This window comes from Helianthus annuus, chromosome 1, assembly GCF_002127325.2.
Source record: "Helianthus annuus cultivar XRQ/B chromosome 1, HanXRQr2.0-SUNRISE, whole genome shotgun sequence".
Lineage (NCBI taxonomy): Eukaryota > Viridiplantae > Streptophyta > Magnoliopsida > Asterales > Asteraceae > Helianthus > Helianthus annuus.
In genome coordinates, this window is record NC_035433.2 from 130,330,712 (window position 1) to 130,353,310 (window position 22,599).

At 36.2% G+C, this 22,599-nt stretch overlaps 4 protein-coding genes and 1 long non-coding RNA gene across 17 annotated transcripts; 1 reads left to right on the forward strand and 4 right to left on the reverse strand.

Annotated features, from left to right (window-relative positions):
• LOC110877978 lies at positions 1 to 1,257 on the reverse strand. 2 transcript variants are annotated; one of them, XM_022126222.2, is made up of 2 exons: positions 566 to 1,257; positions 1 to 492 (listed from the first exon to the last, which is right to left on the reverse strand). In XM_022126222.2, the coding sequence occupies exons 1-2, from the start codon at positions 1,242 to 1,244 to the stop codon at positions 29 to 31; spliced, it is 1,143 nt and encodes a 380-aa protein (XP_021981914.1). In that variant the 5' UTR covers positions 1,245 to 1,257; the 3' UTR covers positions 1 to 28. The 2 variants fall into 2 exon arrangements, with proteins under 2 accessions (XP_021981914.1, XP_035830699.1); XM_035974806.1 differs by having other exon boundaries at positions 2 to 492; positions 716 to 1,256.
• A 182-nt stretch (positions 1,258 to 1,439) lies between these two features.
• Positions 1,440 to 2,930, reverse strand: LOC110877982 (L10-interacting MYB domain-containing protein-like). Its single transcript, XM_022126226.2, has 3 exons — positions 2,869 to 2,930; positions 2,103 to 2,435; positions 1,440 to 2,025 (listed from the first exon to the last, which is right to left on the reverse strand). The coding sequence occupies exons 2-3, from the start codon at positions 2,415 to 2,417 to the stop codon at positions 1,486 to 1,488; spliced, it is 855 nt and encodes a 284-aa protein (XP_021981918.1). The 5' UTR covers positions 2,418 to 2,435; positions 2,869 to 2,930; the 3' UTR covers positions 1,440 to 1,485.
• Positions 2,931 to 4,316: 1,386 nt separating this feature from the next.
• On the reverse strand, positions 4,317 to 6,606 carry LOC110931377. The gene is made up of 5 exons (XM_035974810.1): positions 6,528 to 6,606; positions 5,784 to 6,449; positions 5,464 to 5,658; positions 4,724 to 4,861; positions 4,317 to 4,642 (listed from the first exon to the last, which is right to left on the reverse strand). The coding sequence occupies exons 1-5, from the start codon at positions 6,573 to 6,575 to the stop codon at positions 4,538 to 4,540; spliced, it is 1,152 nt and encodes a 383-aa protein (XP_035830703.1). The 5' UTR covers positions 6,576 to 6,606; the 3' UTR covers positions 4,317 to 4,537.
• Positions 6,331 to 6,766, forward strand: LOC118479914. The gene is made up of 2 exons (XR_004861505.1): positions 6,331 to 6,471; positions 6,554 to 6,766. It is a non-coding gene; the product is annotated as an uncharacterized LOC118479914 (long non-coding RNA).
• Positions 6,767 to 9,967: 3,201 nt separating this feature from the next.
• On the reverse strand, positions 9,968 to 14,288 carry LOC110877953 (mRNA-decapping enzyme-like protein). Of its 12 annotated transcripts, none has more exons than XR_002557450.2 (5): positions 14,023 to 14,288; positions 11,452 to 11,673; positions 11,297 to 11,363; positions 10,902 to 11,015; positions 9,968 to 10,312 (listed from the first exon to the last, which is right to left on the reverse strand). XR_002557450.2 is itself a non-coding variant. In XM_022126182.2 (2 exons), exons 1-2 carry the CDS (start codon positions 14,179 to 14,181, stop codon positions 10,247 to 10,249), a joined length of 225 nt encoding a protein of 74 aa, XP_021981874.1. In that variant the 5' UTR covers positions 14,182 to 14,288; the 3' UTR covers positions 10,048 to 10,246. The 12 variants fall into 12 exon arrangements, 1 of the variants encoding a protein (XP_021981874.1); XR_002557446.2 differs by having other exon boundaries at positions 11,198 to 11,363; XR_002557471.2 differs by having other exon boundaries at positions 10,048 to 10,312; positions 10,902 to 10,963.
• Between the last annotated feature and the right edge of the window lie 8,311 nt (positions 14,289 to 22,599).

Sequence of the window (22,599 nt, forward strand, 5' to 3'; positions counted from 1 at the left end):
ACAAATAACACAACTCTACAATACAATTTTAATTTGATTCATTTGAAAGCAACTGATTAGCAATCTGGTTACGTAAAGAAGTCATGTAGTCAATACCTTGTGAACCCCACTCTATGTCTTGAACTAGCAGGCCATCATTTTCCCCACTTTGCATTTCATGAAACATCGTGTTCTCATCATAGTCCATAAATAACTGATCATAAATATTGCATTTCCTTATAAAATTATGGACGGCGAAACAAGCAATCACAATGTCTCTTTGTATTGGAAAAGAAAAGGGAGCCATTTGCTTTAGGATTGGGAATCTCGCCTTTAGAACACCATATGCACGTTCAATGACATTTCTGAGTTGTGCGTGAGCATGATTGAATCTTTCTTCCTTAGTTAACGCACGTTGTCGTCTAAAATCGGCTAACCAATACCTCGTACCACGGTAGGGAGTCATAAATCCACGAGTGTTGGTGTATGCAGCGTCACAAAGGTAATACTTATCTGTATCAGTATCAAAACTATCATATAAAAAACAAATAATGTATGAAATGAACATTGAAGAATGGTTAAAAACCTGGTGGCGGAAAAGGAAAGCCAGAATTTGGGTTGAATGCAACTTCTTTTAAAACTCGTGAATCATGTGCAATGCCCTCCCATCCGGCCCATACGAATGTGAATATCATATCAAAGTCACAAATTGCTAATACATTTTGAAAGCATTCACCTTTTCCTCTTCCCCTGTAACGAGTCTGTTGATCAACAGGCACGATCGCATGTATAAGAGTTCCATCTAAGGCACCTATTGCTCCAGAAAATATTTCTTTTAGCCTTCTATGTCGTTCGGAGTTATTTGTGCTTACATTAGAAGATGTTGGAACTATAACTTCTCTTGCGAAATTCATCATTGCCTTTAGGACCTCATGAAAACATCTATGAATTGTTTCCGTTGAGTGTTGGAACCTTCGTTTAACCATTCGAAAACGTTCATTATGTCCAATGACCATAAAAAACATAGCCAACTTTTCTTCCAAGCTTATTGACCTACTACTTTGCACCCAATTTTTTTGTTTAAAATGATTGCACAATAGTATAAATGCATCACGTGAAAGACGCATCATCTCATGACATTGTGTAGAAGTACCATGCAATAATTCTTGCGTGTATTCATGACCGGTTAATGCCGAATTCAAGTCTCTTATCCTTTCAACATTTATTCTCGAGGCTAATGAAACCCAATACCAACAAAAAATCATGATAACTATAATCTCATCGTCCAGATCCATAAGGTACCTATCATAACATAAATAAACAATTATATCATCCACATTAACATCTATAACAATAGCATCCAAAACATAACATCCAAAACATAACATCCACATTAACATAACATCCAAAACATAACATCCAAAACATAACATCCAAAACATAACATCCGAAACATAACATCCAACCCAAAAAAAAAAAAAAAAAAAAAACAATCAAAGCACAATCTTAGTTAAACAATCCATACTTCGCTCCCGCATTCTTAACCCATTTCTCACAATTCTGCGGCTTAAGACGTACCCACAGTTTCCTAAGATCGGCACTCTCACCAAAAAGCAAAAGCGTTGTTTCGTATTTCGCATCCGACTCATCCCAACCCAATGTCTCCAACTTCTCCAAACATGCATCCATATCATCGGAAAGTGTGTGTTTCTCAATCATCATCTTTGCCAACTTGCTAATATCTTCACCAACTTCTATAAGCTTTGACTCTAATGTTGCCTTATGTTTTCGTTTCTCTCCTTTTTCTTTTTTTTGGGACCGAATACTTGACTCCTCACTAACACCTTTACCTGGGGAATCCACTTGAGTGCATTCGACATTCATACCATCCAAGTTGTGCTCATTCACTTCCTCAGAAGGATGAGGAAGCGTAGAACTTGGCCCCCAACTATCAAACCCATTTGAAGTAGACCCCTCATACAATTGACAACAAAGCTCGGGGAAAGCAAGTGGCGCACTTCTCAAAGCTTCTACATACTTGTTAGACTGTGTGAAGAAATATTTTAAAATACTATAAAATTAATGAAATATACCACTACTAATTATTAGTATAAAACAGATACCTTCATCTCAATCTGCCACTCTTCTTCTGACAAGTTAAAACTGTTTGTAACTGGATCATAGACATTCCCGGTTTTGTTTTTAAGCTTTAACCAAGCTGCAAATTTTCCTTTTAGAAAATCATAGTGATTCTTCATTTGACGTTGTTCCACTATGAAATTATGTTGTGTTTTCAAATTTTCAGCTACAGTTTTCCATGACGCTTGTTTAAGACTGCTTCCTTCACGTCCATTAACGGTTATTTCATGAACACATGCTTCAAGAAAGGTTTTTTCAACACCTTCTTGCTTCCAATTAATCCTAATCCTTTTTGCCATTTCTTTGGTTCTTGGATCCTAAAGATTAGGGATTTAAACCACCTCAATCATACCAATTATCCAATATTTCTAATATAACAACTATCTGAAAGTGTTCACTAGAATATCTAGAAAGAAAACATGGGTACACACACATAAAACACAAGGGCCTAGTTCGATATTGGGGCAAATCCATAAACATATCATCAAGAATTGAACAAATCCAGAAAATTAAACAAATCCATAAAAAAAACAAACCATAACCAAATCATACGGTTTAATACAAAAAAAACAAACAAATAAACACATATGAATGAAAATCAGTTTAATAATCATAATTATTCATCATAATACACATCTGAAAGTGTTCATCATAATACAAACCAAATCATAATAATCAGAAAAATAAACACATCTAATATAAATGAAAATCAGTTTAATACAAAAAAAAAAAAAACAAGGGAAAACGAACCTGGGTGGAGATGGAGACTGAGGGCGGCGGTCGGAGGAGGAGAGGAGGCTGAGGGCGGCGTCGGCAGGAGAGGAGGCTGAGGGCGGCGGTCGGAGGAGGAGAGGAGGCTGAGGGCTGAGGTCGGAGGAAGAGAGGAGGCTGAGGGCTGAGGTCGGAGGCTGAGGGCGGCGGCGGCGGTCGGAGACGCGGAGAGGAGGAGGAGTGCGGCGGGAGATGGTGAGGAGACGAGGTGGGGGCGGAGGTTTTGAGAGCTCTAGGGTTTCATGTGTATCAGAGGTGAAAGGGGGGCATTAGAGGTCTTTTTTTTCATTCAGCATGTTAATAGATCTGAATGATTCAGCACTGAATCATTAAGAGGTTTCCCATTAAGAGGCATAACCAAACAGCCCCACCTTTGTCCGAATAAGAGGTCCACCTCTTAATGATTCATTAAGAGGGTTACCAAACAGCCCCTGATTCTTTTAAGACTTTCATTCACTTTGTACCTGTGAATTTTATTTTAGAGTTAAATCTCATTTTAGTCCATCTGGTTTGGGCTATTTTGTCAGTTTAGTATAAAGATTTCATTTTTCGTATGTGGGTCCAAAAAGGTTTCACCGTTGCCATTTTAGTCTACTGAGTTAACTTTATCTATTTTTTCGTTAATGAGAAGAGCAATTCGGCCATATAAAATGACCGAATTGCCCTTTTCATTAACGAAAAAATAGATGAAGTTAACCCAGTGAAATAAAATGGTAACGGTAAAACCTTTTTGGAACCACATGCAAAAAATAAAACCTTTAGACTAAACTAGTAAAATGATCCAAACCACAGAGATTTAACTCCTTATTTTATAGAGATGAAAATAACTCTTATCTATATTGTATAAGAAGTAATCACAATCCATGTTGGAAACAATAGAGCCAGTTGCTTCACGTGATTGTCAGAGATAAAATAACGACTAGAAAACTTGAAGGGTCTCAGTATTTCCCCCTAAAATTTTATTTGCACACCTCTACATGTATATGATCCGTATAAAGTTATACGAGCCGTATAACTGATTGTTGCAAAAAAATGTCAGGGAATATTTTTTTGTCCATCTATAAGGGCCGTATAACATTATACGACCCATATAGAATGTTATACGACCCATATAATGTTATGCGGCCTAATATTTTCTCAATGTATACGAGCCATATAACATTATACGAGCCATATAACATTATATGACCAAATATTTGTCATGTTAAATTATTCTATCCGGGCCGTATAACGTTATACGGCCCGGATACATGATGTGAAATTAAGATTTTAGGCTGTGGGATTATTAGGACCCAACTTCAATCACGGAAATAAGAACATTATATTCTTATGAAAGACAAAAATAGATGTCGAACTCACTTAGAGCATATGCAACGCAAGGAGTGAAGTTAAAAAAACCCGAAAAAAAATGTAACACATGGATACATTGTTTTATCTGTGATACACAAGACGATTGTGTAATCGCACACTATCATATCCGTTGAGCAACAAATACATATGCTTATGCACTCCTTATAATTCTCTACTTAAAATTGCTTTTCATTGAACACTCTAATCACCTTTATGACAAAATTTCCTGTTTATTTTACGCGAACTATACGTATACATCCCGTGTCATTGACATGGTTAATCAACATATTTCATGGTATCAAATCCATGACTGAATCGGGTAGTTGCATTTGAATGAATTTACTCCACTTATATGTGCCAAGATGTCTGATGATTCAAAATTCTCTTCTTCCTTCACCACTTCCTGTTGATTCACCAAAAAAAAAGGTTTATTATTAGCAAACCAACATTTGTTAATCGTCGTATAGTAATCGATGTACATTACATGGACATTTTGTTCGTCTTCATCTGTGTCTTCTTCGTGGTTGCTGTTGGTTATGTTGTTCTCCCCAAACTCGTCGTGCTTTGCAAATCTTCCTCTTACCCGTGGTCGGCTATCTGCTAACGTTTTCCTGCATGCGTACTACACATCGAGTTCCCAAATCATCATAATAGATAGAACAAAATAAGTGACTTTGAAATAAATCCCGAGTGTGGATATATGATACGACATGGAATTTACGGGCTTGAGTTTAATCTAAATTGGTTTGGTCAAGTTTTGGGTTAACCCCACAAAATAGTTTTCAGTCTAACATTGTGGGTTGACCCCTTTTTATAAATTATGCTTTATATCTTACCCTAAACTGATTGGATATTTTATTACAAAATTTAAAATTAAATTGTGTAGTTTAAACATATTTGTTATATATACATATGTATTCTTTATTGTAAATTTGTATTCTATAGTAGTAATATCCAGAAAAAAAGTGCATCAAAAGGGTCATGTTTTTGTCAATGAATATGATTGTCGTGTTCGGTTTCATCTTTCCGACATGAATTTTGTGGCATGCGTCTCACATGATTTTTCGTATTCATGCGACCGACATGATTTTCATGTTCATGTGTTAGACATGATTTTCGTGTTCATGTCATGTTTAATTCATCTCACCCACAAACACTACTCATTTAAGACTCCTAACTTGAATAACCACAAGTCATTAAACATTTAAACCTTTAATTTTTTACCTTGATTTTTTTGTTGAAGTTCCTTTCATTTCGTTTCTTCATGTATTTGTTGATCTTTTCTTTCCTTTCTTCGCTTGTGAGTTTGGTGGTGGTAACTCTCAAGGATTCTGACTCCAAGCTTGTGATATCCGACGGCAATGGAATCGTAGAACTCCCACTTCCGTTCGCAAGATGCTGACTTTCATTGCTAAATGCCTTCCATTTCAAGAAACAAGAACACATTTTTGCAAGAAAGGTACAAACAAAACCACATAGTTAGAAACTAAAAATCACTAAGACTACATGCCTTAAAAATGTCATATGACCGTTTCTAGAAGTACCTGAAGATCGTTAGAGTTGAAAGAATGTGGTAAATGGTCAGTGCAAAAGAGTCCATTGTTGTCACCATGAAATTCAAGTTCATGAATTTGAATGTCATTTCCTAGAAATAAGTTCCCGTCTTCGGTTGACATCGGTAGGTTAGAATTAATGGAAGGATCAATAAAAGGATAGTTAGAGGATAACATATTATCCGGTAGCATGAACTTAGAAGGCGGCATAGAAGATATGATGTCTTGTTCACAAATGTTTAACAATTTTGTTGGTCCAACGATAGGGACATCATGATCACTCGAAAGAGCACAAGGGTATGAAAAGATAGGGTCGTTGAATTGGTTTTGATTTTGGAGCAAAGAGAGATCGAATTGGTCTTGGTTACTAAAAGGGTATTGATTGTTAGTGAAATGAGAAGTGTTTGTGAGGTCAATAGGAGTGATTTTGTCTTCAAACATTAAAGAGAAATCGTTCGTAGTGGTGGAAGCAATGGCATTGTTATCCACACCAGTCGAGCAATATGGTAGAATAGAGGGGTTTATGTTGCACGAGGATTGTTCTTCGTAGCATTTGTTGGAGCTAGAAGCAACTTCAGAGTTTTGTGGGGCTTCTTGGAACAAATTTGATTCGCATAACTCTAGTAGTTGAGCATTTAACGGGCTTGACAATTGTTCCTGAAAAAGACAAAGAAAACAGGTATTTAGATCATTATATGTCTACTTTAAGTTAAAACATGTGTAAGTGATATAAACCTGAACGATTTGTAACATTTTCACAGATTTTCTACGATGGTTAGTCATTCGTTGTAAAGGGCCAACTCAAGGTTTGGATCAAGCTTAAAGCTTTAGTCCTTTTGTACTAAGCAATAAAAAGAGGGGAACAAAAGGTTCTAGTCAATTTGTGCTCCATATGGCTACATGAAAGCTAAGTGGACCAACTTAAAACAAAATTCTATGGGGAAAAAGGAAATTTTGATCCCTCTTTTAAGTTATATGACTATTCATGATAATCATGCGGGTAGTAGGGGTCAGATTCTCTCCCCCTACCTCTCTACACATATATACATATTATCTTCGTATATTTATAAATATACGACAATGTTTGACCGACTCAAGAATAATTTGAAGCATCTGCAATGCTATTTTAATATTGCGAACAAAAATTTGTTTGTAGCAGTGTTACGTCATTATCACATTAAATTTTAAGTCAATAGTAAACTTACGTAGGTATATGTCAATACATTTTACCCAACTTATATTTAATTAAAAAGAGTGAGTGAATATGCACACACTGATTTTTAGCATTCTAGGAAGGACAATCCAACCCATGATGTTTTGTTTTTACATGCGAAACCACTAGGTATACGTGGTCTTATAGTTTTAGAAACTATATTGTGCGAGCTGAGACACCCAAGTATATGATTCACCAAACCTTGATCGATTAGGTGTGCCGACTCACTCATGGAAATGCAAACAACTATTGATGGTTCCTTATGGTAGTCATTGTCTTAAGACTCATATTTCAAAACATAGCACTTTGTCAATGATAAAATTCAGAGCATTTGAATCTTGTGCCAAATACAAATATACCCATATATGGAAAGAGAGGTAGGAACCACATTTTGCACTAAAATGACCCGTAGAGAACTTATTGCCATTCAAAATCAAATGCTTCCGATCTCAATCTCAAGGAATCAAGCAACTACAACACTACTTAACTATCACGCGGCTGGCCATATTCTTCAAGTCACTGAAGCCTCCTTCAAAAGGTGACCGGGACTCGAAAATGATGTGTTGCGATGGCGAAGTTATTTGAATAAATCAAAGCGTGCTCGGGTTTCTTATTGGTGTCGAGAATCAAATAAAAGATAAGGATGGAACAAGAGCCGAAATGGAATCGACCAAGTTCGTATTATCTTCTATTGTTTACAACTTGACGCATGTCAATATGCCATTATTGTTGTTGTATCCCTTATGATAATAAAACAAAACATGTTATTCTATATGTGCAATATATGAACAAAGCAATATTTACCATGGGATGTTGTTCGGGTGGCGAAACCACGTCACGAAACATTGTTTTGTTCTTCGAATGACAAACACGATTAGGGTTTTCAAAAAGAAACGATAGTTAACCGAATCAAACTCCTACGGGCAAGGAAGACGAGTAATAGAAACATATTGTAACATGTCGGAAACTCGTGTTCTTGTAATACATGAAACCATGGAAGTAAGATGAGTTTTTTAGGTGAAAACTACCAAAATTGTTTCGAACAGACACTAGAAAGATGGAAGGATAGTTATGTAAGGATGATTATATATATACATAGTATAATTATAGGATGTTTGCACGTTATTCTCGTTGTCCTGTTACATCGCGGAGTCATACATTGACCATGTTTTGTATTACACATGTGTTTTTATTAGCTCACATAGCACCTGCAAATCAGTTAATAATTATAGTTTTCAGATTTTTTTAATAGACCAACTAATCACTAAACTGAACGAACGATAATGGAATGGGTAAATGATTTTTTATTTATTTATCTATTATATTATTATTGATATTATTAATTTTTTTTTGTCTAACTCAATGACAAATTTATATTTATATAAACTACGATTTTCATGTCAGGGAATAGGGTCAGGCACAATTTACATGCCATAAAATCGTGTCAGGCTGCTCCCTAACACTTTCCTATTAACCCGAACAAAATACAATTTTACCCCTACTTTAAAATTACGAATATGCTCTCTGTTAAAAAAATTATATTTATATAAACTATAATTTTCATGTCAGGGAATAGTGTCTGACACTATTTCTATGCCAGACTGGTGCTCCCTAGATAGTGTCAGACTGGTGCTCCCTAGCACTTCCCTGTTGATCCAAACAAAAAACAATTTTACTCCTACTTTAAATGCTCTCTCTTAAAAATTATGATTTTGCTCCCATTTTAAAATTATAATATTTCAATCGTTTTAGATTTTGACAAATTACAATTTTACCTCAGTTTAAAGTTACAGTTTTGCTACGGTTTTAGTTTTTTTCCCTTGCAAAACTATGGAAGTGTTTTGTTTTAATTGGTTGACTTTATGTAATTTTTATTCGTGCTATCCAGCTGCTTAACACTTGCTTATTGGTCCTGACAAATTCAGTTTTGCCCCTCAGCTCAAAAATACAGTCATACTATCATTTTAATTTTTTTTCTAATAAAACAGTCTTGCTATCATTTTTTTTTTCTAACAAAACAGTCTTGCTATCATTTTAGTTTTTTTTTTTTTTCAGCAAAACTTTAATAATGTTTTTTTTTAATTGGTTGAGAAATATTTGGCCAAACCCCGTTCTCAGACATAAAACTAGTGGAAAACAAATAGCAGTAAATAAAAAAAATCTTATCACGCATTATGATAACATGATAATCAAAGTGTTTCGGCAACAATATTTAGCAACGCCTCCACATTCAACTTCACCACCATAGTAATAGATGATAGCCATATGCTTGGAAGACCAAAATAATAAGGTATCTCTCAAGAAGACCCAATAATCAGAATTAGTATCCGAATTTCGAAGAACCCCCCAATCGGCATCTATATATGCTAAGGGAGGAATAGTGGATGATACACATAGTTGCAACCCATGATCTTCAATCCCAAACATATATTATGTTTATAGTAAAATCGGTTTTAATATATCACTACTAGAAAATAGGGTTTTTGTCACAACATATTCGGTCACAAAACGGTAGCAATTGCCTTGTTGCTACCATTTTGCAACTGAAAATGTGGTGGCAAAAACACCCGTGTCAATTGCCCTAATGTCACCGAATAGCGACCATTTCCATATTTTGCTACCAAATTTCTGCCACCACAAAAGTGGTCAAAATTATTTGTGACCGCTCCTTGTTGCGACCGCCCCTATTTTGCTACCGAGTTGTGACGGTTTTTTGCCACCAATTTGTTACCATTTAGCCCACTTTAACCACCCTATTTTGCTATCGAGTTGTGACGGTTTTTTGCCACCAATTTATTACCATTTAGCCCACTTTAACCACCATTTAGCCACGACTTTCATTACTATTTTGGTGCCATTTTTCTATTTGAATTAAATAATTGCCACCATATTGGTGTCCCTGTTTTCATATTTTACAGTTTCCCTGCTTTTCATGAAAACTACATTTCAATAAAATTACAAATTTATATAAAACATTCCATAAAATTACAAAATCATAAACTTATACAAAACATCTCTGTTTCAGTTTTTCCTATTTCAAAGTCATAAAACATTCTAACAAAAATACAAACTAAAATATCAAATAACCGAAATTATCGTTATATAATAAACATCGAAACCTTCAAAACCAAGTGTTTATAGCCTATCTTCGAATCGAAACTTTAACATGGCTTCAATTTATGACATCCTATTGAGCATAACGTCTTCATCCACTTTATCTTTTTCAGCCAACAATTTCATTTTACATTTCTTTTTCTTCATTATTTTCCTTAGCGAGCTCCTTGATAACCAAGTTCAACGTTTTAATCTACAAAACAACCAATGAATAGAATTAATAGGGCTATAACAATGAAGGAGTTTATAAAGACTGGTTGCAGGTTTAATATGACAAAATAAAGGATTTTGTGATGGAGCAAATAGAAATACTTGCAATAGTTAGTTCCGGCTTTAACTTTCCCAAAGGGCACAGTGCTTAGATAACTAATAGTTACCAACATTCTAGTAAAGAGGCTCATATTCATAGTAATCAACAAACAAACTTTTTTTAATTATCATCATAATGGGTGAATCCAAGCACTTTAAATTAACTAAAAAACCAGAGAAAATTCCTTTAATTTGTCTGAACAGTTGACTCTCTTTATGGTATTAAAATAAATTTGTTACACTTTGTATCCAACGAGTTGACGCTAACCCGCACTTTGCCGCGGGATGTTGATGGTTAATGCTTTTAGTATCAATATATGATGTACGAAAATTGTTAAGTTTACGCAAAACATTCTTTTCATTATGACACCAGGCATAAAATGCTTTTAAGATCGTCCAAGTATGATTTTACACTAATTATACTGGTTTTATAAATCATCAAAATTAATCAATTAAAAAGAATATTATTTTACCTTCTTAAAATTGTATGGCCTTTACTAAAGACTTCAATTCTCCATCACTGTTGCCTGTTGGACTATGCTACCATGAACCATAATGCAGCAAAGCTACTTAGTGAATGTATATAGCTGTAACATATTGATAGACAAAATCTTTAAATTTAGCTATGTTTCACTGAGTGAAAGTAAATAGATATAACATACTGATGCCAATAAGTTCTGTAATGGATTCTTCAAAGAAAACTATAGCAATAGATGAACTTTCATCGACAAATGTTTTATAAAGAAGAGTAAAACTTAGAAGTTAGTACCATGTTTTTCTTATGTATTTTTCTTCAAAAGTTCAGTATGTGTGACTCAGTTTGTGTCTCTCATCATAACTTTCGAAAGTTGGGCTAATCAGGACTTACATCAAGAGGCTCCGCTTTGTCTTGTGGTTTAATTGTTGAAATCAGTTTGCAGACCATTACAATCTTGCTGCAAAGAATTATCACATGAAAAATTAGAATTTCTTTTTTGGCCAGCCAAAGGAGAACTTTATTCAAACCACACTGGCTTAACCCACCTTAGGCTATGTGTAATGGGGTTACATAACTTGATTGCAACTTTAAAGAAATGGGTCCATGTGGGTTAGCACCTTAAAGAAACGGGTCAGATTCGGATCGGGTTCGGGCCGACACGGGTTTCCGCACGGGATGGGTTTCGGATCGCAACGGGTTTTACGCCGACAGGGTTTCAATATTTTCAGCTCTCCAACTCCCGCAGCTCACTCATTCCCTTGTATTACCTACACACAATTAAACCTTTATTTTACCATTTTGCCTCAAACAGTTAGATTTACTATGTATTGTAAGTAACTAATTGTTGTTATTCACTAGTAAATGTATTATCTAGAGCATGAGCTAAATTTGAGCTGATATTTAAACGAGCCGGGTTAATTACTAGAGGTTTAATATTTTGGGGATGGAGTTATAATTAGGATGAAGTTTTGCATTGATTTTTGTTAGCAATAAGAAATTAGCTTTGAACAGTAGTGTTCGGCTAACCAAATCCTTAGTTGTTAAAAACCATCGCCTCTTGCGCCTAGGCCCATTTTCCAGGCGAGGCGAGACAATTGCGCTTTGAGTCGAGCCAATTGCGCTTTAATCCTTCAGGTGATGGTTCAAGCACAGATTCCTAGATTCCGGAGAGTTTCCGGCCAAATTCTTTAAATTCCGGCAAGATTCCAGCCAGATTTCTACTTTTATCTAAGGAAAACTAACTTTCTACACTAATACGCTAATATTTTAGAATTTTTGGTACTAATTTTAGAACTTTTGGCACTAAATAGATCACATTAAATGTTATATAAAAGCGTTTGTTTATTTTATTTGAAGAATAGTTTTTCTAATATATAATATATTTTAAATATTTTTTCATTGTGCGCTTATATTTTCTCAGGCCCTTGCTTTTTTTACGCTTTGCGCCTAGTCCCTAGGCGAGGCCTAAGCGCCTTGAGTGCGCCTAGCACCTTTAATAACTATGACCAAATCTATTCATTTTTCTAACTTAGACGTGAAAGAAAGCAATTTTTAACCAACCCGACCCAATCCGAAACCGTTCTGACCCAGACCCGTTTCAGCCCGAACCCATTCCGACCCGAACCCGTTTCGACCCGAACGAAAACAACCTTTTTTTTGTAATTGACCATTTGACCCGTTTTGACCCGTTTTGACCCGAACCCATTTTGACCCATGACCCGACCCAACCCGAACCGACCCGTTTGCCAGGTCTACTTGATTGTGTAGTGAGTTTATACCCCTTCAATTATGCATATATGTATGTATATATATATATGTGAGAGAGAGAGAGAGAAACACCATAACACGCCGCTATGCATATCACGGAGGGAAATTTTTTTTGCCCATAACGCCTGGGGGGCGGGGTACCCTGGCGCTATCCGCTATGGGGCTTGATGGTTGTCAAGGGCGCCATATAAGGCTCGAATAAGGGGCAGTCCCAACAACAAAAAAGTCTCACCGACTTGCAACCCAACAAAAAGAGACAGAAAAGACACAAAAAAAGCTGTCAGCTTACTTAACCTCATGTATAGTAGCTGTTGAAAGGCATCTCTGACTTAAGTTCTTCTAGAAAGAATTGTAGAAATATCTCTTAGACTCTTAGCATGGGAAAATGTTTGATGGTGTTAATTAGCATTTGTATTTGATATATTTGTTTTCCTTTTTAGCAAATGCAACCAGTTCTTCTATAGGCTGTAGCTAAATATTTTCATTCTTATGCAACTATGTTTCCAAATTTTCATATTTGTTTGTACGAGTATGAAGTTACGCTTCTTAATTCATTCTCCATCGCCTTTCATGGGCAACCAAATGCAGATTACTTGCTTCCAACATCCCATCAAAAATAATTACGTATAGTTTATGGAATTGCAGGCAGATAACACATCATGTATTGTTGCAACGTGTGTCCGGACGCGCCAACCAGCCCATAGGAACCTTAACTCTACCATAAAACAAAACCACCACACCACCCTAAACAAGGAGACACCTACAGCCATCAATAAATAAAACACAACTCCCTCCTTATACCATCAGATCGTATTCAACCTAGTTTAGTCCAATATTATAAGTTTTCCAAAGATGTCTATTCACAATATTTTGTAAAACAACTGCTAATATATACACACTTAAATGACTAAACTGATGATGACAAAACATAATTTTAACAAACCACAAAGCCTTAATGATTTACTACAAATCATATGTTCAGAAGGGAAACAAAACCTGAATATAAACAACCCTAATTCCAGATTCTATATCCAATTCCTTTTCTTCTTTTCAACAATTTCTAACATCTCAACTTCAGTCCCAAACTGATTAAAAGTTTAAAAATCAAATTTCAATACACCTATATCTATCATTACAAAAAATTAATCAAAAATGATAACATCTAGAACACCAAACACTCTGAACATTCAATCACAGTTGCAATCAATTATCAGCAGATCAAATAGCAATTCAAAACAGGGGGGAAACAACAACCTACTAGTAAAAATCCTAAATTCATTCTAGAAAACCAATAGATTTCAAATTACGACCATAATTAACCATAATCAAAACTAAAAACATGAATTTACCCAATGATTGAGGTCGACGTTGAACTCGTAGAAGGTGACATGAGCAACGGTGATTAAGATCTCCTTGATGTACAGGTCCATCCTCTGGGGGACGGTGAGATTGAGGATCTTCGTGTTGTTTTGGTCCAGATTGGGCATTAATTTTCCAGTTTGAGACATTTTGGATGGTGAATTAGGGTTTCAGGATCGAAATCCTCTATTTGAAACCCTAAACACAGGTGGATGATGAGAGAGACGTGTGTTTGTGTGTTTTTTATTGGGTTATATATAATTAAATGACTTTTGAAGCACAGATCCACTAAAAATACCCTATCTATTTGAATTTTCATTTTATTACCGAAAATATGGTCACAATTAACAAATACCTTTTTTATGTTTTATGTATTTTTCTCACAAATTGCTACCGAAAATAAAAGGGTGACAAAAATTGCAACCATTTTGCTACTGTATCATGATAAATATACTTATTTTCATTTCCGTGACAAATCGGTGGCTAAATTGCTACCATTTTTTTTTGTAGCAAATTTTGGTCACAACTGCCTTAAAGTATGAAAACGGCGAGAATGATTTGGTGTTGACAGTGGCGTTGGTGCTAACTTACACTAAAAGTAATACTGTCAAAAAGCTCATGCAAATGCCAAAAACCACACACATGCATATTCGATCATCTTTTATAAACTCCCGTAATTTTTTTATATGTGATTCTTTTTTTAAATCACACCATAAAATTAGTGTTTTGGTATCTTTCTAACAAGTATGCTATTGCTATATTTTTTAAATAAACAAAAAAGACATGAGCTGGGTATCCAAAATAAAAACGCTATAACGTCATGAAAATACCCAGTTGAAAAACGCCATAAAACACCCAGATCAGAAAAAAAAACCATGAAAAGGCTAGGTGAAAACGCTATAAAAACACCAAGTTCCAAAAAAACGCCATAAAAAACCTAGTTGGAAACGTTCGTTAAAACACCCCAATTCAGAAAAACGCCATAAAAACTAGTTGAAAACGCTATAAAAAACATAGTTGAAAACGTCATAAAAAACCCAGTTCATTTTTCTCGAAAAGTATATTAACAGTATACTCGTTAGAAAGATAAAAAAATGTTGAATTTATGGTGTAGTTTTTTTTTAATAATCACATACAAAAAAACCAAGGATGTTTAAATATGATAGAGGAAAGGACATGTTATTAGCATGTGCACCTTATTTGGATATTCCCATTTTACCCCTCCTGGTAGTTCTAAGGCTCTTATTATTTACAAAAATGTCACTGCATCAATCTCAGCCACAAATCACAAAGATCTTGTGGCTAAGAATCTTCTCACGGTTTTCACACTTCAAACTGTTTTCTCCTGATCCCACTTCTATATATTATAATTTTAGGATTTGGTTCAATTAAGAATCACCACAAGTTGTGAGAACCATGAGAACTCCTACTTCCCGCGCAAGTTGAGACATTATTTTTTTCACAAACGTAAATGAAAATGTTATAAACATATATGTAAAAAAACAAAAAAAAAATTGTCGAGTCAATAGTTACGCCTGATGTAAATTTTGTTTACGACGATATAATTTTTTTACATCCAATGTAAATTTTTGTGTGTGTGTAACGTCTCGCTTTTAGAACTTTCCTTATTTGGAAAGATTGTTAGTGTTTCTACTTATGGGAACTTGTAATCCTTTGTATTCGTCTTTTCATTTCTAATCATTGTAATTCGAGACTTGAATCATAATAAAAACTTGATCTTTTTATACATTGTTTTATAGATATCTCATACATACTTGTTATACATTCGTTATACGTGGAAACTTGATACAGTTATACGCAAATTCATACTTGTTATGCATGCAAAATCATTTTATACATACATTTATTCATACATTACACTTATGCATTGCACTTGCACTCTTAAAACCTGCAAAACACGCGAAAACGGCTAACTTGAATCTTCAAGCAAAGGGATCAATCCCTTTCGTGCGAAGGACTCCCTATTCGCACGAAGGGCCCCTTTCGCCCGAAACACTCAGTCGTCCCAACTTATTCTCAGCCTATAAAAAAGACCCTCCACCCTCATTCTCACCTTGCACACTCCGAATCTCTCTCCCAACTCACTGAAATCGAGCATTCCAGCTGAGCTACTTCAGAATCATTCTAAGTGAGTTTACAACTCACTAACACTTTAATTTCTCCCATTTTTTCTACTTTTTTTTTACATTTATTCATATCTTAACAGTTTGGTTTCTCATATTTGCCTTGGCAATTTGATAAACATATGTTAGGATCTGAGTTTGGATTGATTGTGTTTTACGTTTGAATTAAGATGAAAGATGAATGAGAAGTGCAGCGGAATATAAATGGTAACAAACTTTGCACACAATCAAACAGGAGAATTGCTCTCAACATACAAGTTTAACATTAAACCGAATGCTTGAATTTGTTACAAGATTCAATTACAATATGCAAGTATGTAACAAACTCCCCCTCGGCCTGAGCTCACAGTGATTTGTTCGTACATGAATGAAAGTGATGAAGAGAGCTAATAGAACAGTACATGGTACTGTTCTATTTATAGGCACGGACAAACCACTGTGGCATCTTTGCTGACGTCACCATGAAAGTGACATCTAACCTCCTAACAAACTCTAAACACTGATCTAATACAAACACTGCTATGATAACAACTGATTACAATACATTACATAAAACAAACTAAACTACTGCTTTATCCTTCCACTGTTGTGACTCCAGCAGTACTTGAGAACTTCAGCAGTGCTTGACCCATAGCAGTAGATTGATCAACAGGGCTTTAGTCTTTATCAGTCTTTGACTTGATCAGCAGTTGTAGGTCAGCAGTTGTAAAGATCAGTGGATCGGAGGTCATCAGATGTTGAAACCACTTTCAAGGATTTAATGAAAAAAATTCATTTTTAGCTATTTTTAAGGATGGATTTTTTATTTTCTGAAAACATTTTAATGCTTTTATTTATAGAAAAACAGGATTTTCCTGTTATTCCATGTTTAGCATGCCAATCCTATAGATCAAGCTTTCAAAGGTGGGTGTGTCTAATACTTTGGTTAGCACATCTGCCAGCTGATCTTTTGTTGGAACATGGTGCAGAGAAATCAAACCTTTTTCATAGCAATCCCTCACAAAGTGATGTCTGATATCAATGTGCTTGGTGGTTGAATGGGAAACTGGATTTTTGATGATATCTTCTGCTGTCTGACTATCCAACATGAGAGGTGTCTTTAGGGCAGTGATACCAAAATCCAGCAACTGATTTTGAAGCCAAAGCAGTTGGGCTGTACAGCTTGCAGCAACTATATACTCTGCCTCAGCAGTGGATGTGGAAACAGCTGCTTGCTTTTTGCTTTGCCAAGACATTAAGCAATTGCCTAGGAATTGGCACCCTCCTGAAGTGGACTTCCTTGTCTTGTCACATCCAGCAAAATCACTATCTGAGAAACCTGAAAGCTCAATTTTACCATCAGCTGGATACCAGATACCAAGTGTGAGAGCACCTTTTAGATATTTGAATATCCTTTTTACAGCAATAAGGTTTGACTTTCTAGGGGCTGACTGGGATCTTACACAAACACATGTTGCAAACATGATGTCTAGCCTAGATGCAGTTAGGTACAATAAAGACCCAATCATGCTTCTATATAAAGTTTGATCAACCGAATCATCCTTCTCATCAGACATGACTACTTTATTGGTTGCAATGGGTGTACTGCATGGCTTACAATCATCCATCTCAAATTTCTTCAACAGTTCTTTAGCATATTTGCCTTGATGGATAAAGGTGCCATTTTACAGCTGCCTTACTTGGAGACCAAGAAAGCACTGGAGTTCACCCACTGCACTCATTTCAAACTCAGTTGTCATGAGTTTCCTAAACTCTTCACACATTTTGTTGCATGTGCTTCCAAAAATGATGTCATCCACATAAATCTGGACAATCATCAAATCCTTTCCTCTCCATTTTAGAAACAGTGTTTTATCTATTTTAACTCTTGTGAAACCAATGGAAAGTAGAAAGGTGGAAAGAGTTTCATACCAGGCCCTTGGTGCTTGTTTCAAGCCATACAAAGCTTTATTAAGCTTGTAGAAATGATTTGGATTAAATGGATCCTCAAAGCCTGGAGGTTGACAAACATAAACCTCTTCTTGAATCTTACCATAGAGGAATGCACATTTAGTGTCCATTTGATACACCTTGATGTTGTGGTTGACAACAAAGGCCAGGAATAGTCTGATAGCTTCAAGTCTTGCTACAGGGAAAAATGTTTCATCATAATCAATGCCCTCTTCCTGTCTGAACCCTTGAACCACAAGCCTGGCTTTATTCTTGACAACAATAACCCTTTCATCAGTTTTATTTTTGAAGACCCATTTTCTGCCAATAGGACCTACACCCTCTGGCAATGGAACAAGCTCCCAAACTTGTTGTCTTCTAAACTGTTGGAGCTCCTCTTGCATGGCTTCTACCCAGCTGTTGTCTTTTTGTGCCTCTTGGTACTTGACTGGCTGATGGAGAGATAGGAAACCAGCAAAAAGACAAATGTTTTGGGATTGACTTCTCTTGAGCACCCCTTCATTGATGTTGCCAATGATTGGGTCAGGTGGATGAGATTTTAAGAAGATAAGATCTCCTAGGTATGGAACAATGGCATTTAATGGTGAAGGCTGCAGATGTGAATCATCTGAGCTAGCCACTGCTGGTGACTTTGATGATCCAGCAAGGGCTTCAAATGGAGGTGGAGGAATAGGTGGAACTGGTGAAAAAACATGCTGACTTTTATCCACTGATGGAGGACTATCAACAGTGTTTGATGATACGGAAGCAGGGGTTAAAGGGCTACTTTGATCAACAACTATTGAGGTAGCAGTGGTTGAGCTTTGACAGCTATTTTGAACATCTGCTGCTCTTCCCAATGAGACAGACCTTTGTTGAGGAATGATGACTTCATACCCATAGTCTGATGATGAATTTTCTGGTGGACCTGCATTGTTAGACTTGACAGCAACACTTTCAAATGTGAATTTATCAAGATCAAATAAATCTGCAGGATTTGCTGGGATTTTTATTGATGAAAGTTCATTAAACTTTACATTCAAAGTCTCTTCCACTGTCTTAGTCCTTGTGTTAAACACTTTGTAGGCCTTAGTAGTGGTTGAGTATCCCAGATGATAACCACAATCAATTTTGGCTGCAAACTTTGAGATAGAATCTTTTAAATTTAAAATGAAGCATGGGCAGCCAAAAACTTTGAAATATGAAATCAATGGCTTTATTTTATACAGCAGTTCATAGGCAGTCTTTTGATGCCCAGGGTTGATTAAAACTCCGTTTTGGACATAGCAAGCAGTGTTTACTGCTTCTGCCCAAAAAGTCAATGGCAAACCTGAATCTGCAAGCATGGTTATGGCAGCCTCTATCAATGTTCTGTTCTTCCTTTCCACAACCCCATTTTGTTCTGGTGTTCTAGGAATGCTGTACTGCCTTACAATTCCTTTTGACACACAGAAATCATCTAACTCCTTGTTTCTGAACTCTGTGTCATTATCACTTCTGAAGATTTTTACTGGCAAGTTAAACTGCTTTTCAACCTGTTTCACAAAGTCTTGCAGAATACCTGCAGTCTCATCTTTTGAGTGTAAAAAATAAGTCCATGTAAACCTAGAAAAGTCATCAACAATAACCAAACAATATTTCTTTTTCTTGAGACTCATGACTTTAGTTGGGCCAAACAAATCCATATGAAGCATTTGCAAACATTTGGTTGTTTTGGACTCTTCAATTGATTTGTATGAGCTTTTATGTTGTTTTCCTTTTAGGCAGGAAACACAATGCTCAGGACAGGTGAACAGTTTTTGAGGTAAACCTCTTACTAACCCCTGTTTTGAAATGGCAGTGATTGTCTTGAGATTTGTGTGCCCCAATCTTATGTGCCATAATTCCGTCTCTTTGTTAGAGGCAGCTGAGAACAGACAGGCATCAGTTCTGGGGCTCTCTTTTAACATATCAACTACATAAACATTGCCACTTCTTTGAGCAACAAGTTTGGTTTTTCCAGTTTTTATTATTGCTTCAATCTTTTCAACCATTTCTGGTCCAACAATCCTACAACAATCCTTTGTGAAGAATGAGCCATATCCCTTATCACTCATTTGTGAGACACTTAGGAGGTTGAATTTTAGATTGTCTATCAGATTGACATTTTCAAATTTTATATTACAAGACTGTACTGTACCAGACCCCAGAAATTTCCCTTTACTATTATTACCAAAGGATATATCACCCCGTCCATGGATTTTGAAATCTTTGAGTAGGGCTTTACATCCTGTCATGTGCCTGGAGCCTCCACTATCTACATACCAAAGGCTGTCTAAGCATGCAGAAGCTCCCTGCACATGAAGTAAAAGGATTAGTTCATTAGGGTCTCCAAAGCCAATAAGGCTTTGGATGGGGTCTCAACAGTGTCTGGGATGAGTTCAGGTGCATGGACAGTGGTTAGCTCAGGGGTTTGAACATTTTTAGGAATGTTTTTCTCTAACCACTATTGGGGGTCTTGACAAATCACCTGTTGATAACCAAAAGGATACTTGTTCACTCTTGGTCTAGAAGGTTTTTTTGTAAACCTCATAAACATGTGGGATCCTTTGGTATGATGGTTGTCCCTTACCTCTTCTGTATTGATTGGCAGGGGGTGCATCAGTCACCTGAACATCTCTTTTGACAGATGTTTGGTTCAGCTGTTTTGTGACACCTGTTTGGACTGGCACAAACAGTGGTTGTTTCTTGGTGAACTTGACAGATGATGTTGATGAACTTAAGGATGTTTTTGCAGTGTACTCATTCTTTTTTACATCAAATTTTTTGAGATACACACATTCTTGAGTTTTGTGGTTTGTTTTGCCACAGATGGTGCAGCTCTCAGCTGATTCAATTACACTTGTTTTGTTGAGATCATATGCTTTTAGATGAAAACAATCTTTTGTTGGATGGTTTTTCTTTTCACAAAAATCACAAAATAGGTTTTTGATCTTTTCCCTTTTCTTTCTCTTTTCAGATTCCTTAGCAACAGAGTTTTGAACCACTGTTGGGATATGTTTGAGTGGAATGACTTTTGCCTTGGGAGCTTTTACACCATCAGTGGTTGTGAAATCCATTGGTTTGAAGTTTTCAAGGATGTCACACTCATCAGACCATGTGGGTTTAAATTGGTATTTCTCAATTTCTTCAAAAGTTGAGGACCCCGCAGATCTTTTTAGAGTTATTTTGTTACCAAGTTTGTCAGTTATTTTAACCTCTTGGCCATCCTTGTTTGTGGGAATAACTTCAACAGTGGATTGAACAGATTCTTTTAAAGCATTGTTTTCAATTTCATCATGTTTTCTAAAACCAATACCAAATTTCACATTGCTTTTGATTTGTTTTTCAAGCATGACCTCATAACCTTTGCATGATTCCACCCATGTTTCACAAGTGATCTGGGTGGATTCCAACTCCTTTTTGCAAACTTGGTAGTTTTCTACCATTGTTTGAAGTTGGTTTTTGGTTATGCTTTGCTCTTCTTTTAAGCTGCAGATTTCTTTATCTTTTTCAGCCAATTTGTTTTTAAGTTCTTTTAAAGACCTTTCAAATTTGACCTCATCATTCAATACTTTATCCCTAAGGTTTTCATTCACCTCTTTAATGTTAGCAAATGCTATGATGCATTTGTCTGAACACAGATTTTCAAGAACCTGAGATGATACCTTAGCTGCAGCCATCATGGCACAGTCACATTGATGATGATTCTCTTCATCAGCTCTCTCTTCTTTCTCCCCTTCTTCATTTTCTTCTTTTTCTTCTTCTTTGGACCAGGGGTCAGTCAATGGTTCAATCAGGGTTTCTGAATTTTCTCCCAACAGTAGTTCACCAGCAACAGCAGTAACCACTGCTTCAGCAACTTCATCCACTGTTTCAGCACTTGTTTGCCCCTTTTCAGCATCCAGCTCTTCTGGTATTGACTCTAATGCCATAAGACAAAATTCATCATTAGAAGCATTATTAGTAGCATAGAGTGCAAAATTTTCATCCCCTAGCTCATCAGGTAAGCTGCTCCAGTCAACAAAGCCTTGGGTGAAAAAGCTTTGCTGATCTGGTTGAACCACTGCTGGTGGTGCAGCTCGTTGTGGTGCAACTGGTTGCACTTGAACCTGAGGTACAGGAGCCTGAACATACTGAATTTGAGGGACAGTGGTTTGAACATAATGCACAGGAAATAGGGTTTGCATAATGAGCAGTGTTTACATGGGCAGCAGGGGTATAATGGGAATAGTGCACAGTGCTTTGATTTTGTGGCCTAGGGTTTGAGCTGGGATGAGTAACAATTGGACCAATGGTTTGACTCCTACATTCCCTAGCAAAGTGTCCTAGCCTATTGCATTTGTAGCACTTGATTTTTGACTTATCTAACCCCACTTTTAAATTCCATGTAACCCTGGGAATTTTCTCCCTGTCCTTTTGTAAAATTTGCTTGTTCTTACACTAAGCAATGCCAATTGATGCAAAATGTCCATT